This window comes from Diospyros lotus, chromosome 3, assembly GCF_014633365.1.
Source record: "Diospyros lotus cultivar Yz01 chromosome 3, ASM1463336v1, whole genome shotgun sequence".
In the NCBI taxonomy this organism is placed as follows: Eukaryota; Viridiplantae; Streptophyta; class Magnoliopsida; order Ericales; family Ebenaceae; genus Diospyros; species Diospyros lotus.
The window spans coordinates 42210359-42226517 of record NC_068340.1 but is presented as its reverse complement, the minus strand read 5'-3'; the positions used below and the strand labels follow the sequence as shown (position 1 = coordinate 42226517).

General features: G+C 36.4%; 1 protein-coding gene across 1 annotated transcript; it reads right to left on the bottom strand.

The window, feature by feature from the left end:
- Positions 1-1393: 1393 nt before the first annotated feature.
- LOC127798135 (MACPF domain-containing protein At1g14780) lies at positions 1394-6340 on the bottom strand. Its single transcript, XM_052331477.1, has 8 exons — positions 5785-6340; positions 5450-5691; positions 3262-3466; positions 3091-3165; positions 2786-2969; positions 2376-2548; positions 2239-2303; positions 1394-2084 (listed from the first exon to the last, which is right to left on the bottom strand). The coding sequence occupies exons 1-8, from the start codon at positions 6031-6033 to the stop codon at positions 1439-1441; spliced, it is 1839 nt and encodes a 612-aa protein (XP_052187437.1). The 5' UTR covers positions 6034-6340; the 3' UTR covers positions 1394-1438.
- Positions 6341-16159: the final 9819 nt, after the last annotated feature.

Here is a 16159-nt window from a genome sequence, read left to right as displayed (position 1 = left end):
ATGCTTTCACCTCAAAGACCTTGGATCATTGAAGTATTTTCTTGGTATAGAAGTTGCACTATCTACAGTTGGCATCTTCATGAATCAACGAAAATATGCTCTTAAAATTCTCTCCGACACTAGCCTACTTGGGAGCAAACCTATATCCACGCTACTCGACTTCAATCATAATCTACATACCACATCTGGTAATCACTTGCGGATCCCACTCCATATCGTCGCTTAGTGGGTCGACTCTTGTATCTTACCGTCACGAGACCAAACATTACATATGCTATAAATTTCCTTTCTCAATTTATGTTTGCACCACGGGATGCTCATTGGCAGGCAGCTCTTCGTGTGGTCCATTATGTCAAAGCTGCCCCTGACCGTGGTATCTTCTTGGCTGTCGATTCATCACTACAACTTCGCACTTATTGTGACGCAGATTGGGCCTCATGTCCCACCACCCGTCGATCTACCTCAGGTTATTGCACTTTTCTTGGCACTAGTCCCATTTCTTGGCGCACTAAAAAACAATCCATCGTTTCTTGCTCATTTGCCGAAGCTGAATACCGTGCAATGGCTAATGTTGTTAGTGAAATAACATGGTTACAAACCCTACTGCATGAACTTTATTAGCTATCACACCCAGCTAATTTACACTATGACAATCAGGCCGCTCTTCACATCGCCAACAATCCCGTTTTCCATGAATGAACCAAACACGTTGAAATTGATTGCCACTTCATCTGTGAAAAAATCCAAAAGAGAAAACTCCGCACTACCTTTGTTCCATCCACAGAACACATTGTTGATATATTTACCAAAAGTCTTCTCCCTAGTTCCTTTGCTTCACTTACATCCAAACTTCTACACCGACCTGGTGATATTACTTGAGGGGGAGTGTTAGGATATTCTGTTTACTATTAGAATAATATCTTCGTGATATTATCTCAATGTATATATTTAACAAGTTATGTTTAGATATATTAGGATTATATTAAGATTCTTTCTCTTTTAGAATATTTTTTTCCTGATTTCTCTCTTATAATGCTGTAACAAATATTTTGTAGCTTGTATTTATTATGTGAATACTCTCAATGAAAATTAAGCTCATTCAATTACTTTTATATATCATCATCAAAACATATCTAGTTTTAAGTAATTAATTTGTCAAATGGGTTTAAACATTATTTGTCACGATCAGTATCACAGATCAATATATATAATTAAGGAATTAATTGATTGAAGATGAAAAGAAATCTTTCTTCCTTGCTGCCGAGCAGCTCTCCACCTAATAATGTATATATGTACGGACGGAAGAAGACAATAGTGTGTATATATATATATATATATTAATTTGCAACAGCTAGCAACTGGATGCATGCGAGCGAGCGAGCGAGCCAGCTAGAGATCTCAATCTTTCTTTCTTTCTTTCTTTCTTGCTTGTCATTAATTAACATTTGTTGATCAAAGAGAACTTAACATGGACACATATCTTGCCCCTCTCCAAGTCCAGCCGAGCTCCGGTCACCACCCAATGCCCCGGCCCATCCAACGGCCCCCGGCACAACTGTGCCAAGTCCACAAACTTCAAGAGCTTCTGGTTCGACACCGGCACGGGCACCGGAGGGCCCGTCGGATACACCCCGGAATCCACAACCACCGCCGGCTTTTTCTCCTTTTCCTTGTGACTGCCAGTCATGGAGCTGCTCAACGCAGAGAACAAGCCCGATGATCTCTGGGAATTATGCTGCTGCGACGGGCTTTCCACCCAAGTGGACTGCACCACGCAGAAGTCTGAGATCTTGGAGAACAAGAGGCGGAGGTGAAGCACGGTCTTGGAATCGTGCTTCTTGACGTGAAGCTGAGCGCCGGTGACAATGTATGCCGCGGTACTGATCTGACCATTCTTGGGAGCCCAATTGGGATCGTACTTGACTGGAGCTGTGCAGACGTGAGAGAATTTTTTCCACTGGACGGCTTCTATGTATCGATGGTCGCCAACTTCTTCTGACCCTCGCCAATTGCTTACCGCGTCGTCAATCTTGCTTTGGAACATCATCGGAGTGTTGGACAGATGCTGGAGGTGAATGGCCAACCTGATATCATCATCGTCATCATCGATCACACTCACACAAGGCGCGCGCGCTATCTCAATCAATATATATATATGTATGTGTATATATAACAGTTGCATTGAACATAACTATTTTTTCCCAGCTGCATTGGGCGTGTCATTAATTAATTAATTACCTGTTGCATTTCATGCCTTCAAGATAAAACCGCATCCCAGTGACCGGTCTCCTCCCGGATGTAACCTGATGATGAGCAAAACTGTCAATTTAAGTATATATTGATGGAAAAAACTTGGTACACACACACACACACACCTGGCTAGTGTTGACCAAGAGTTTAGGGCCCATGAGGTTGAATTGGAGGGCTGGCGTCCGAATGGCCTTGTTTATGGCTAATGGGCCTAGGGGAAGGTCATTGTGAATGGGAGCCCAGATCTTGTGCCCTTGGAAGTCCAAGAAGTACTCTAAATCAACTAATGGAGGCTTGTCTGCACATCAATCAATCAACAAATTAACATTGGGCGACAACAATAAACACGACTTTTAGTTTTCAAAATATATCAAAAATCACCCATTGTCGATGGTGGTAATATATGATTGGGGAATATACCACATCAGTGTATCGCAATTACATTGAGGAAAAGTTTTCCAGATGTAGACAGTATTCACCAATTAATTAATGTAATAGATAGATAGGAGGAGAAGGGGAATTAGTAATTACATACATCGCATGTAGAGGTTGATGGCATGTGACAAGAAGCCTTTGCCTGGAACACCTTTAAGAAGAGATGTTATAGGTATGAAGCTGAAGTGAATTGCATCCGGCATTGATGCCACTGTTGGCAGCCATTCACAGTGGCTATCTGCCGATGTGTCTCCGCCCCTTTTCCAGCAAATCACACTGATGCCCTGAAAGCAAATTATAAAAATTACCTTCACCCAGAAACCAACAATTGCAAGGAGCTAGGAAAAGAGAAGCGCTGATAGTTTTAATGGCAAATCCAATTAATGTTGGTAACTAACTACTCACATCTTTTGACGAGACAGCTGAGAAGCTATTGAAGGAAACGGGTTGAGGATCAAACACATTGAAAGCTTCGGGTGGCTGTAAGGTTCATAAAAGTATCCATCAATATTGAATGCATTGAAATTAACTTTAATTACATATACTTGTAATGAAATAATATTAGATAATATTAACCTTGAGCTTTTGGTCCTTGGTCTTATTATGGGGGTGGGGGGAGAAGGTGCATGTCCCAGTGAAGAGCTGCTCACCGAGCTCGTCCAAGTGATTCTTGAGCTGCGATGGCTCCAGGTTAGAACAACTTTCTTGCCTTACTACCACCACATCCTCGCCACCAATGCTCAGCCCCACAATGACGTGCGTCCCATATTTCTCAATGAATCTGTCATATCATCACGCATGGATCTTCAATTAAACAAACGCATATATATATATATATATATAATAAAGATATTTAGAACCCGTAAAATGTTTTTATATATTATTTTCTAAAACTAATTAAGATCCACGAGATAAGTTAATTATTATTCTTAAGACACTGATTAACATTATGTATCTATACATACACGTTGATGAGTGTTTGTAGTTGTTTTTTCTTTTTTTCCTTTGTTGACCAAAACTCCCAAGTGATTTGAAGTCAGATATCTCTTTATTTGTTTTTACATTTCTTGACGCTTTCAAAGATTTGAATTTTTTTATCCAAAATTCAATTAGAAATTTTGTAGCTGGACAACTAAATGTCAAAGATGTTGGATTTCAACAATGTCCAACTACTCTCAACGAAAGAAAACCACTGAAAAAAAATTTATTTTATATGAACAGTCATATAAAACACATTACACATACAGCAAATATTTCTCAAGTATTATTATTATTATTATTATTTTTTTCTCTAAAGATCAATCAATTTTTTATCGTAAATTAAGGGCTATAATTGCCCTCTTTATACCACTAGGGTCATATATTTCTAAGGCTATATATATATATATATATACACACTAACAGAATACATGCATATATCCATTTATTGGCTAACACTCAACCTAAACCTTTCATTCTTAAACGTTAATTCCCATGTGGCAGAAGATTAGCCACATTACATTCTCCATATATACATATATAATCAGTGCAATCACCATTTATATATATATATATATCGTTGAATTTTTGTGCGTTGACACTGACCTGTTCTTATCCCAATTAATATTCTATAAAATCACGGGTCGGGTCGGGCTGGGCTGCCTAATAATATATATATAAATAAATAAATAAAATCATTTGGAGGCTGCGAGTCGTTCAACAAGACAACTACATTCAACAGATCGATGTTTTATAATTCTAAGTAAATTGCATGGCAATATAAACTCTTTGAAGATAAACGTGTGAACTGTCGACTAAATTAGAATGGTTTGGATGTACCAGACTACCAGTCGCCCTCCATCTTTTGCCCACGCGTTTGGAGGCAATATTCAATGGCCAGTCATCTACTGCTACTGCTACTACTACTACTACTCTTCTAGCTAGGGGCCGGGGCAGTGTTATGGTAATTTTCTAACTAAGTCACTGTCACTCGCCCAACCTGATGATAAAAATATAGAATTAAAAAGTATATATGCAATATGAGTAAAATACAGTACTAAGATAATAATTTAGAGATATGAAAAGAAGATGGAATAGACCCTATTTAATAAAAACCCAACTCCACTTATTAATAAGGATAGACTTTGACTGATTTTTAGGTGAATTAATTAATTATAAATGGGAACCATAATAATATTAATATTAATTAATTAATTACATCATGGTGACTCATAGGCCACGTCTAAATCTCTAGCACGCACCAACGGGGTCCAGTGGGCTAGTAGCGCGGATGGCTTTTTAAGGAGAGGCTTGAGGGGCCAAGCATGCATATAGACGCACCCACCCACCCACCCATCATCGTCAATATATATATGTACTTTAGGTATAGCTAGAATGATTTTAATTGAAGAAAATGATATTGATCAAGAGAAGGGAAATGGAATATATTCTTGCATTCATTCATTCATTCTGGTCTGACTGATCGATGAATAAAATAATGAACTATATATATATATATATATACTGTTGGTTGTTGAAAATTTTAAAATTTTGGGAAAATGAGTTTGATGATTTGTAATTAATTAGGAGTGTGTGTTTATAATTATGATCAGATCAGTAATGAAGTTAATAAAAGTGAGTGAGTGTGTGTAAGTAAGAAGTAATTAGAATTAGTTGATATTGTCAAATTAATTAAGCAAGCAGACAGCTCACGGTATGTGTGTGTGTGTGTGTGTGTAATGAGTAATGATTTGAGAAAAAAGGAAGGAATGATTTGAGAAGGGACCTTGCAAGGGCGGGCGGATCCCAAGAAGAAGGAACGGCGTCGCGTACTTGGTCAGAGAGGAGGAGAGGAGAGCGCTGAAGGTGGAGGGAAAAGAGAACAATGAAGTAGCCGTGGAGGCCCAAGAACTTGGTGTTGGCCGCATCCTCCGCCCAGGATCCGCTTCTGAATCCGAACATCGAATTGAACAGCCCCGACGGAATTTTCCCTCCCACCGAGCACTTCTGGTTGAAGAACTCCGACATCTGCGCATCCCACAACCAGTCGATCCAATCCAATGGATCGTAAAATAGAGAGAGAGAGAGAGAATATAATATATATATATATATATAATATACCTGGTTGAAGCTGAGGATATCGGATTGGTAGCGGATGCGATCGCCTTTGTCACATTTGATATCGAGGGAGACGTCCTCGAAGACGCCGAAGCCAGGCAGGGCGAGGTCTCTTCTGGCGGTGTCATCGAGCACAACCAACCTTTCTTGGCCTTTGCAGTACTTGAGACGGAAATCGGAGGTTATATCGAACCCCTTGCCCAGGCTGCCGAGGACTTTCTCCACGATGATTCTATGTCCACCCACGGCCATGGCCAAGGCTAAGGCTCTTTCTTTATTTTTTTCTTAAATGTTAATATTGAGAGAGAAAGAGAGAGAGAGAGAGAGAGATGAGGAATTAAGATGGAGGTAATAGTACTGTGTGGGGGTGTTGCTTGTATTAATGGGGAGTTTGAACAAAACAAAAGGCGAAGGAAAGGAAAAAGAGGAGTGGAGAGGAAGAAGAGACCGATGGACCCGTGCAAATACAATTGGGGGTTGGGTTGGGTTGGGTTGGGTATTCTTCTTCTTCTTCTTGTCCTTCCTTGTTTAAACCTCCACCTTTGACTCTTCTCTCTTCTCTTCTCTCTCCATAAATACAGTCATGCAAGCACAGCCGGTCCACAGTCTTGACATTTTCAGCGGCATCAATCAATCAATCAATCCATCCATTCCCATGTCCTCTCTTCTCTTGATTCAGAAGGTGAAATGGTCTACACCCAACTCGAAAGAACATGAGAGAGATTAATTAATTATGGTGACTCAACTGAATGTAATGACTAGACTCGAGCTCATCGCCACACAAAAACATATCTTCTCTTCTCTTTTTATATATATACATATATATATATATATTTCAATTTAATTCCATTTTAAGTCTAATTTTCTAAATCAGATTCACATTAACAAACCCTACCTACCTACCTAGCTAGCTAGTTTCCTCAGTCTAATCTTAACCAAATTAATTTGAATTTAGTTTTCGTTAGATTGGACTGTTTTGTTTTGAATAATTACTTACTAATTTGATCATGATGGTTTCTTTTAAGTTGACTTTATAATGATTGATTTAAGTCCAAACTAATCTAAATTAAACTGTAACTAATCCAACCAATATTATATTTTATTATTTTTATTTTTAATAATTAAATTATTACCTAAATAATAATAATAATAATAATAATAATAATAATAATAAAAGTTTAGGGAACACTCCCACCCACATGATCATTGCGTCTGACGATGCACTTGCTTGCCTGCTACAAAATAATTAAAAGTTATAATAATAATGTCCTAATTAAATTCACTTAAAAGGATATATATAGTGCTGACAATTGGGTTCTTTTTTTTTTTTTCATACCCAAGTCCTCTGAATAAAAATATTTTATTTAAGAATAAATAAATTATTGAAGGAAATGGGATTCAAAGTCTAACTTGAATATTCTTCACAGAATTTCAGAATAAAATGTTCACACACTGTTTGTTAACTAAAATATGAATTAAGAAAATTAAAATATAAAAAATATTATAGATAAAAATATTTTTTTATTAAATTTACTTAATAATTTTATTAAAAAAAATTACATAATTTCTTATATAAATTTATTTAATTCTTTCATATTTTTAAATAAATTTATCTAAAATCTTACGGATAAGAAAAAATGACTCGTATGCCTTCAATGCATTTTATATTTTAGCTCAAAAAGAATTTTAACCTTATGTTAATACAATATTATCTTACTTATTTTATTTTAACAAATTCTATTTAAGTAATTTAATAATTGATACTTAAACAAGTATGAATAAGAAAACAATAAAAAATAATGTTATTATTGTTGGTGAAATTCAAATGGTAATAATGGGATATAATTCCATGTGCCACACCAAGCCAAGCCAAGCCAAGCCAATGAATTTGCTTCCTTATTACTCACATTATTGCTTCCAATTCCATTGCCCTCCTCAGACCTGATCTCATCCATCCTACTACTTTTTCCTAATATTTTTATCTGTTCCGTCGGTATTCAATGGCTGGCACATCGATGATCTCAGCCCACTCGGTTGCTACGCTCCAATTCAACATTCCTAGTAAATAATAATAATAATAATAATAATAATAAAACACAAAGCATATCAAAATGTAAGTATAATTAATATGAATGTTAAAATAATATATTTTCATTAAATAAATAAAGACATAGATAGATAGATGGATGGCGATGGCCAGAAGCCACCTTGATAATGATATTACTTTTGGATTATTTATTTATGTCCTGGCTAGCTAGCCAGCTACATTAACTCGGAAATATATAGCAGCAAGAAAGCTTCCCAAGGAAAGTACGTGCATACTAGAAGAATGCGGAGGACTGGGGAGCAGCCCTCAGGACCACGCAAGCAATTGAACTACATGTGGTGTGGCGTGGGTGCATACAAGTGAGGCCTGAGGAGGAGCCCTCACGACCACGCAATTGAACTACATGTGGTGTGGTGTGGGTGCATACAAGTGAGGCCTTAGGAGCAGCCCTCAGGACCACGCAATTGAACTACATGTGGTGTGGTGTGGTGTGGTGTGGGTGCATACAAAAGTAAGTCAGTCAGTCAGTCGGTTCTATCACCAAAGGCAGGCTTGACATGCCGTCTTCCATAGGATGAGTTGATAATAAGTTCATGCTTTCACTTTCGCATAAATTTGATAATTTGATGGTCGTCAGTGTAGGAAAATATACCCACCAAGCCTTTGCATGGAATAACAAAAACGATGGTTTGGCATTCACAAATACTAATAATCAGAAAGAGCCAGGAGAATGGCATCATCAGTCTTACCGCATCAAATATTTCTTATCTTACCCAAAGCGGGGGGCATATCAAAAATCTCCCATGTACAGTCCCCCATGTACCAACATTTCTCATGGAACTCTTCTCCATTTAAACACCACCTCTTTGAAGATTTCTCACTTACTCCCTTGAAGATTTCTCGTTTTATTATTTTTATTAATTTTGATAATTTATTTTTCATCTCTTTTTGCCCTAATATATTTTATTCCGCCACCACTTTTGGTATATTATTCATATTTTTTTATTTTATTTTCGCTCCTCTTTTTGCTTAAATGACAATTGTTTATATTTAATTTTCATCAACTTTAGAGTATTAATTTTCACTAGCTTAGAAAATCATTAATTAACTAACACATAATAATTTTTTTTTTTATAAATTTTATCTCTCTCATTTTGCCTAATAAGCATTGTCATTTATTAGTAGTATTAAAGCCCTACTTTGTGGTTAATTTATTGATATGCCTTATATATTTTGTCCTAATATGTTATTTCTAATTGGAGCATAATTTTTTTTGTAAGGATAATGTGTATCCTTTCAAGTTTTCATTGGTCAAATTTTAAAAATTGGCTAGGTATTTGAATCACATAAGGAGGCATACACTTTTTACAATACATATGCACAAGAAGCATGGTTTAGCACTCCAATCGCAAATTGCAAAAGAATAAGGAAACGGGTGAAACCATATGGAAGTTATTTGTTTGTTTTAAGAAGGAAAAAACAAACGAGACCTATCAGATAGGTCGTAAAAATGTTGTGCCACGGGTTGTCGAAAGAAACTGTGGATATACACGAGTTGGGTGCAATGCTAGATTATCAGTGGTAAAGCAATAAATTGACAATAGTTGGATGGTTAGACAATTTGTAGAGGAACAAAACTGTTAAGTTCAAGGGTAAGTAAATACGATTTTAATGATAACAAAAATATTTTTATGATATAAATATATTTTTTTCTCATACAAAATGTAAATTTATTTTGAATTAAAAGTGGATAGAAAGAGTAAATTTATTTTAAATTAAAGGTGAATTGCTTTTAGACATATTTCTTTGTTTTGATTATTTATGTCTCAAAAGTTTATGTTTGAATTTTTATTTATTGATAAATGCATTTCTTACTTATGCAAAAAGTATATTTATTTTGAATTAAAAGAGAATTAATTTTAGATATGTTTTCTCTTTCTCATATAAAAAGTAAATTTATTTTGAATTAAAGAGAATTAATTTTACACATATTTTCTTTTACTCATGCAAAAAGTAAATTTATTTTGAATTAAAGGAGAATTGTTTTTAGACATGTTTTCTTGTTTTAATCATTTATGCCTCAAAAGCTTATATTTGAATTTTTCAAATCTTGATTTCTCATGAAAAAAGTAAATTTATTTTGAATTAAAGGTGAAACATGTTTTCTTATTATTTGAGAAAGCTTAAACATTTTTTGAATTTCAAATTTCACATTAACATTTTCTTTAATGGCTAGTGTGTTTGGAAGATGTATATATATAGGGTAAGTATGGAGGCTCATGGGAGAACAAACTTGATAGAGCATTCAAACAAGAGTGAGAAAGTTCGAAGTGTTGAAAGTGTGCTGGCTGGTGGAATACTCAACCGTTGGTGACTTGTTTGTAATTGTCTCTGGTTGTAAGTTTATTATTTTTACTCACTTGTTGTGTGAGGGGATTGTATTTGTTAGTAGTGTGCTAGTGGTTCTTGCTTAGGCAAGGGATTGTATGTTCGTTCTAGTTCCAATTAAAAGTTAGTGTTGATTCTCTCTAGTGGAACCTCAACCTAAGTTTTGAGAGAGAGGATTATGCTCTTTAAAGCCGAACCTTTATAAATTTCTCTTGTTCTGTGTGGTTGTATGATTTTATTGATTTCAATCCTATTGCAATCACCACATATTAAGATCACAAATTTAAGAATTTCCAAAAGAGCTAAAATTATTAATTTCTTTAAAAAACCCAACTCACCCCTCTCTTGGTTATTTTTCTGAGCAACAATAACCATGGTTTAACTACTTCTGGCAAAGTACATTTGTTAAGATCACATCGAAATGTCTTGGCCACAAAAAATACACTTACTCAACAATTTTTAGAAACCAATATACTAACAATTGTGACTCATGGAGATAGAGTTCGCGGCAATCCATCATCAATGGGTTGTATTGGGAGAGATATCAGGAACCATGAAAGGGATTTACGTCAGCAACAAATGGGTCATAATGTTGAAACAATAATCGACCATTTCACATTTGAGAGAGAAAAAAATCAATTTTTTTTCTTTGATTATGATACAGACTCAGACAATAGGATGCTTCGTTGTTTTTGGGATGATTCTGAGTCAAGAAGATCATATATCTTCTTTGGTGATACCGTGGTGTTTGATATAACCTACAACACCAACAAGTACTCAATGATTTTTGCTCTATTTGTTGGTGTAAACCACTATGACTAGAATATTATCTTTAGTTGTGGATTATTGAGTGATGAGACGATAGAATCATTTGTTTGATTGTTCTCGAAGTTTCTAGAACATTTGGATCCAATGCGTTCTGTGGCAGATGAAAGATGGATCGATTCCGAGCATATCAACATGTGTCCAGGCAAAGAGGTCAACGTTTTGTTGGAGAAGACTGACCAATCTTTCTCTCGGCTCATTTGGCAAAGTAGAACCTGTTGGTCCCTTAAGGTATGACCACTCAAGATGAGGGGGGAATTGAGTGTTTAATTTTTTTTTTTCATTTTAATGAATATTCTTGATTAATAATTATTTAAGAATATATATTTGATAAATAGAATAAATTATATTTGAAATTAATAATTAATGCAAGCCACAAAATATAACAAGAATAAATAATATGAGGCATAACATAATTTATAGTGATTCGGTGTTTCCACACACACCTAATCCACCCTCTCAGGGTCTAACCACCCTTAGGATTTCACTAAATCAAAATCATCAAGGTTTTCCCACTATCTCACATTGGAAACTAGATACACACCTGGATTACAATGGATTCTAGGCAACCACTATACCAAGGTTTTCTTCATAACTTATCTTGAAAACTATATTCACCTATATTTTAATTGTTTTAGTAAACCTATACAATTCACAATGGTAATTTAAATGTTATAAATAATTTGTCCACACTTGGACACAAATAAACAATTAAAAATAAATTATGCAAGATAATAATATTTAAATAAATAAATAAATTTATAACCTCATCAAATGGAGAAAGTTTGAATTTGTCGTAGAAGACTTGAAGAACTTTTCTCCTCTTGCCTTGTGGCTCTTCGGTGGATGTGCAATAATACTTTAAAAGCCTCGGATTGCTTTGCTTGAGAGCATTTGAGAGCTTTCAGGTGCTTTGAATATGCAATAGAAGCACTTGGATACTTAAAAAATGAGTTTTAGGGGTATCTATAGGCATTTTAGCCATTTTTCCAATAGTAAAAAATTTGACCGTTATAACAAGAAAAGTTTAGTATAACTTAATTTTAATATGTGTACTCAAATAACCAAGGGGGCTTGTACATTAACTGGTAAGGGAAGACTTTGGCTAACTTGAGATTGTGGGATCAAACTATGGGAGGTGCAGTTAATTGTTAAAATCCTTTTTGAGTTACATATGCTATAAAAATATTATATAAATTAATCTAAAATATATTTAAAAAATAGTTTTAATAGAAAATAATATTTTTAATAATGCATATGCTATGAAAATATTTTATAAATTAATAAAAAAATAATTCGGTACTACAATTAATATATTTAAGAAAAATACTCTTTTGTTAATCACAAAAAATACTATAAATTGTATATTAAAAATTATCTTTTTATTAATCATCAAAAGTTAATTAATATGAAAAAGTTGGCTCAACAGAACCGATATGGGTTACCTGCTTTGGGCGGAGACCCATGCTTACGGGATAGAGTTGCTCTATGGGCTGGGGGTTGCTGTTCAAGAGCTCGCCTCGTGGGTCTAACTCGATCAAATGCACACTGTGGTGTGGAGCCTGGCTGTTAGTGCCTGCGGCTTGACTACCGCTACAAGAAGCTCGGTTTCTCTTATCATCCTTGCCGGGTCTAGGGCTTCGGGCCCTGAGGCTGTTGTGGTAACATTGTTAGGCTTCTTCTGGTCGGTGTGAACAAACCTGACCTCAGTAGCTGACATTGGGAACTTCATGGCTAGGTAGAGGGTTGACATGACTGTGCCCAAGGTGTTGAGAAATGGGTGGCCAAGGAGTGTATTGTATGGTGTTTAACAGTCAACAACCAGGTATCGAATACTGATTGTTTTGACTAGAGGAGTCGTCCCGAATGAAGTCAGTAGATCGACGTACCCCTTAATGCCTACTTGTTCTCTGGAAAAGCCAACTAGATTCCCGTGGAACGGCTTCAATTAGATTCCCGTGGAACAGCTTCAACTTTTCTTTTGAGATTCCCATCCTTTTCAAAGTCGATAGATATAGCAAGTCGGCCTAGCTTTCTTAGTCAACAAGGACCTTCTTTACCAGGAAATTGGCGACGACGACCGAGACTACCATGGGGTCGTCAAGATTCTGATCAATCCCCTTAAAGTCCCTGTAGGTGAAGGAGATCACTAGGTGTCAGGCCATCATTTTTGGCTTCCTCTCGGCATTATTTACCAACATTATTGCCCGAAGGTTTCGCTTTATTGCTAAGCTCGAGTCTTATTTGCTTGCGAATCCTCCAAAAATGGTGTCAATGACCCCAACTATCTGATTGTTCGGGGGTGGTCCAGCATTCAACCTTTTGTTCGCTAACGGTTGCCTCTGGGGGTTGCAACTCCTTTGTATGTTCGGATTACCCTACAGGGATAGTCTTCACTCTATCCTGTAAGTGTATTGGTGGAGGTGGTCTTCCCTGATTAGGTACTCTATCTAGTCTTTCAAGATGGCACATTCTTCATTTATGTGCCCAAATATACAATGATAATCACACTGTTTTCTGGTATCAGTGTTATTGCGGGAATGTTGTTGTTCGTTGGTGTCTGGGAGCGAGATAACCCTTGAGTTGTAAACCTCTTGAAAAATTCAATATCGTTTGGTTATGAGGGGAGTATATGTATCGTAGCGCAACCAAGGTAGCTCGAGGATTTGAGCTGGTTCCCTTCGTCCCTTATTGCGGTCTTTGTTTTCTTGTCTTCGACCAGGGTCTCTTTCGGGATGGCGCTGGTGCTCGATAGAAGGCCTCGACTGACGGACTGGTTGTGGCTAAATATTATTGTACCGGGTAACTGACACTTCCTCCATGTATATATTTCGCGCAACTTGTTGCCTAAGATCATCCAGGTCGGGGGGGAGGGCTTTCAAGCTAGTGAGTCGGCAAAGGATCCTGGTTTTAGCCCGGCCATAATAGCGTGCAGGGAAACTACCGAGTTTAGATCTTTGATCTAGACGGCTTCTTGGTTGAACCTGTGTAAGAAAGCTGGGAATGGCTCGTTTACTCATTACCTTAGGTTAATGAGGCTTGCTGATGTTTTTCAGTGTGCTTAATTTGTGGAGAAGTGGGTAAGGAAGCGTGTGGTTAGCTCGGAAAAGTCATGGACAGAGTTTGGTTTCAGGAAGGAGAACCATAGCATGACCGACTTCTTTAACGTCGCGACACATGATTTGATTTGTGCTTTCCCTCAACAGCATCGCAGCATTGAACCTGGTTAGGTGCTCCTGGGGGTTAGTAGTGCCATCATATGGCTCCAAAGTATCGAGGAGGCAGAAACCATCTGGAAAAGGTATGACCATGATGAACTATGAGAAATGATGACTTGAGAAGTAGAGAGGTGTAGAAGGTGTGGGTAGCTTGGCGGAAGCAACTACCCTCTGTGTTGTTGTCGACCCTTTCACTACGTTAGTCATGCCATTGATTTTGGGTTAACTCAGCAACTTGGTTTTGAAGCTGTTGGATGGTTTGATGAGGACCTCCATGGTTGTTGGGCTTTCTAGGGGACGGTTAGTGCTTGAATTTTTTGGGTTAGGAACGCTTCTAGTTCTGACCATGGTAAGGTAGTTGAGAGATTGGTATATGATGTTTTGGTGAGACTTATGGGGTAGGTGCGTTTTACCGGGCCCCACGATGAGCGCTAGATGTTCCTTCTTGCCCAAAAAAGAGTGGTCATATGTGAATTTGCGACGACAAAAAAGGGACTTTGGGGGGTGGCTGGCACTTGCAAACACTTCGACGTTCAAGTAAGTAAAAGAGTAAATTGGCAGAGTATAGGTAAGCTAGAAGAAAACATACTTGGTGTAACACCTCACTTTCTCGGGCGTGTTATAACTTAGGACAATTCTGGAATAATAATTTTTTTTTTCTTAGAAACTATTAATAAACCATATCATTTCTCGTATCCATCCCAAAATTTTCATACATCTATGTCGAAAGAGAATCATCATAAACATCAAATGCGGAAAGGTAGAATCGAACCTAACATCTTAACATTAATCATAAATCAATTCTTACATCATTACTAACTATGAATAAGGTTATACATCATCATTAACCATAAGATTATACATCGTCATTCCTCAAAACGTTCAGAATTCAAAGTAGCAGAACTTAAATATATGGGCTACATAACATATGTTTAACTTATCATGCATTTTGCTAAGTGTCATTTCCTATCTCATTCATCCTCGTTTTTGCTACAATCTCTATTTGGAACGTTTGAATATTCAAAGGGAAAAGTCCAAGTTAGATGATGAATCATCTAAATAAGGGAACAAAACATTTAATACACGTGTATGAATGCAATGCACATAACATCATTACTCTCATATTTAGGTCAACCACACCAACTATTACCCACCATTTTTTCAATCTCCCTGCCAGACCGAGGTGTATGGGTGTACCCTTGACAAAGCAACGACGTCATGACTGTGAATCTCATCATGTTCATATGCATATTTCATTATCAATACATGTAAATGCAACCTACATGATATATTCACATCAATACATGACAACATGATAAAATCATTTACATAAAATCAGATTTTTTTGGGTCGAACCACTTACCTTCTCAAGCTTATTGGGCTACCTCGATATTCGCGCCTTGCCTCGAAATAAGTGCATCATCTCGATTTGCGTGCCAATCTCAAAATTCGCACAAGTCACTTTAACTTAAGCCTCAAAGCACCCTAATTATTATAATTATTTAAATAAACATTAAAACTTTTTTTTTCATAATTTCTTGTATTTTCTTTATTTTTTCTTAATAAATCCAAACTAAATATTTCTCAAATATTTCACTATAACAATTCATAAAATAAATTTCCTGATTTTCTAAAATTTTCTAGGAAATCTTACTTACCTTAGTCTCTCAGGCTATCTCGGTATGCATGTCATATCATCGAAATACGTGCAAATCCTTGATTCTAGCGCACCACCTTGATTCTCACGCACTACCTCGATTCTCGCGCACTACCTCAAAATGAGTGCCAAAACTATTTTTTTTGGCCAAAATCTCTGAAACATTAATAAATCTCCATTTCCTATTTTTCTAGAATTTTCTGGGATTTTTCCTATTTTTTATTTCCTTTCCTTCTTCTTTCT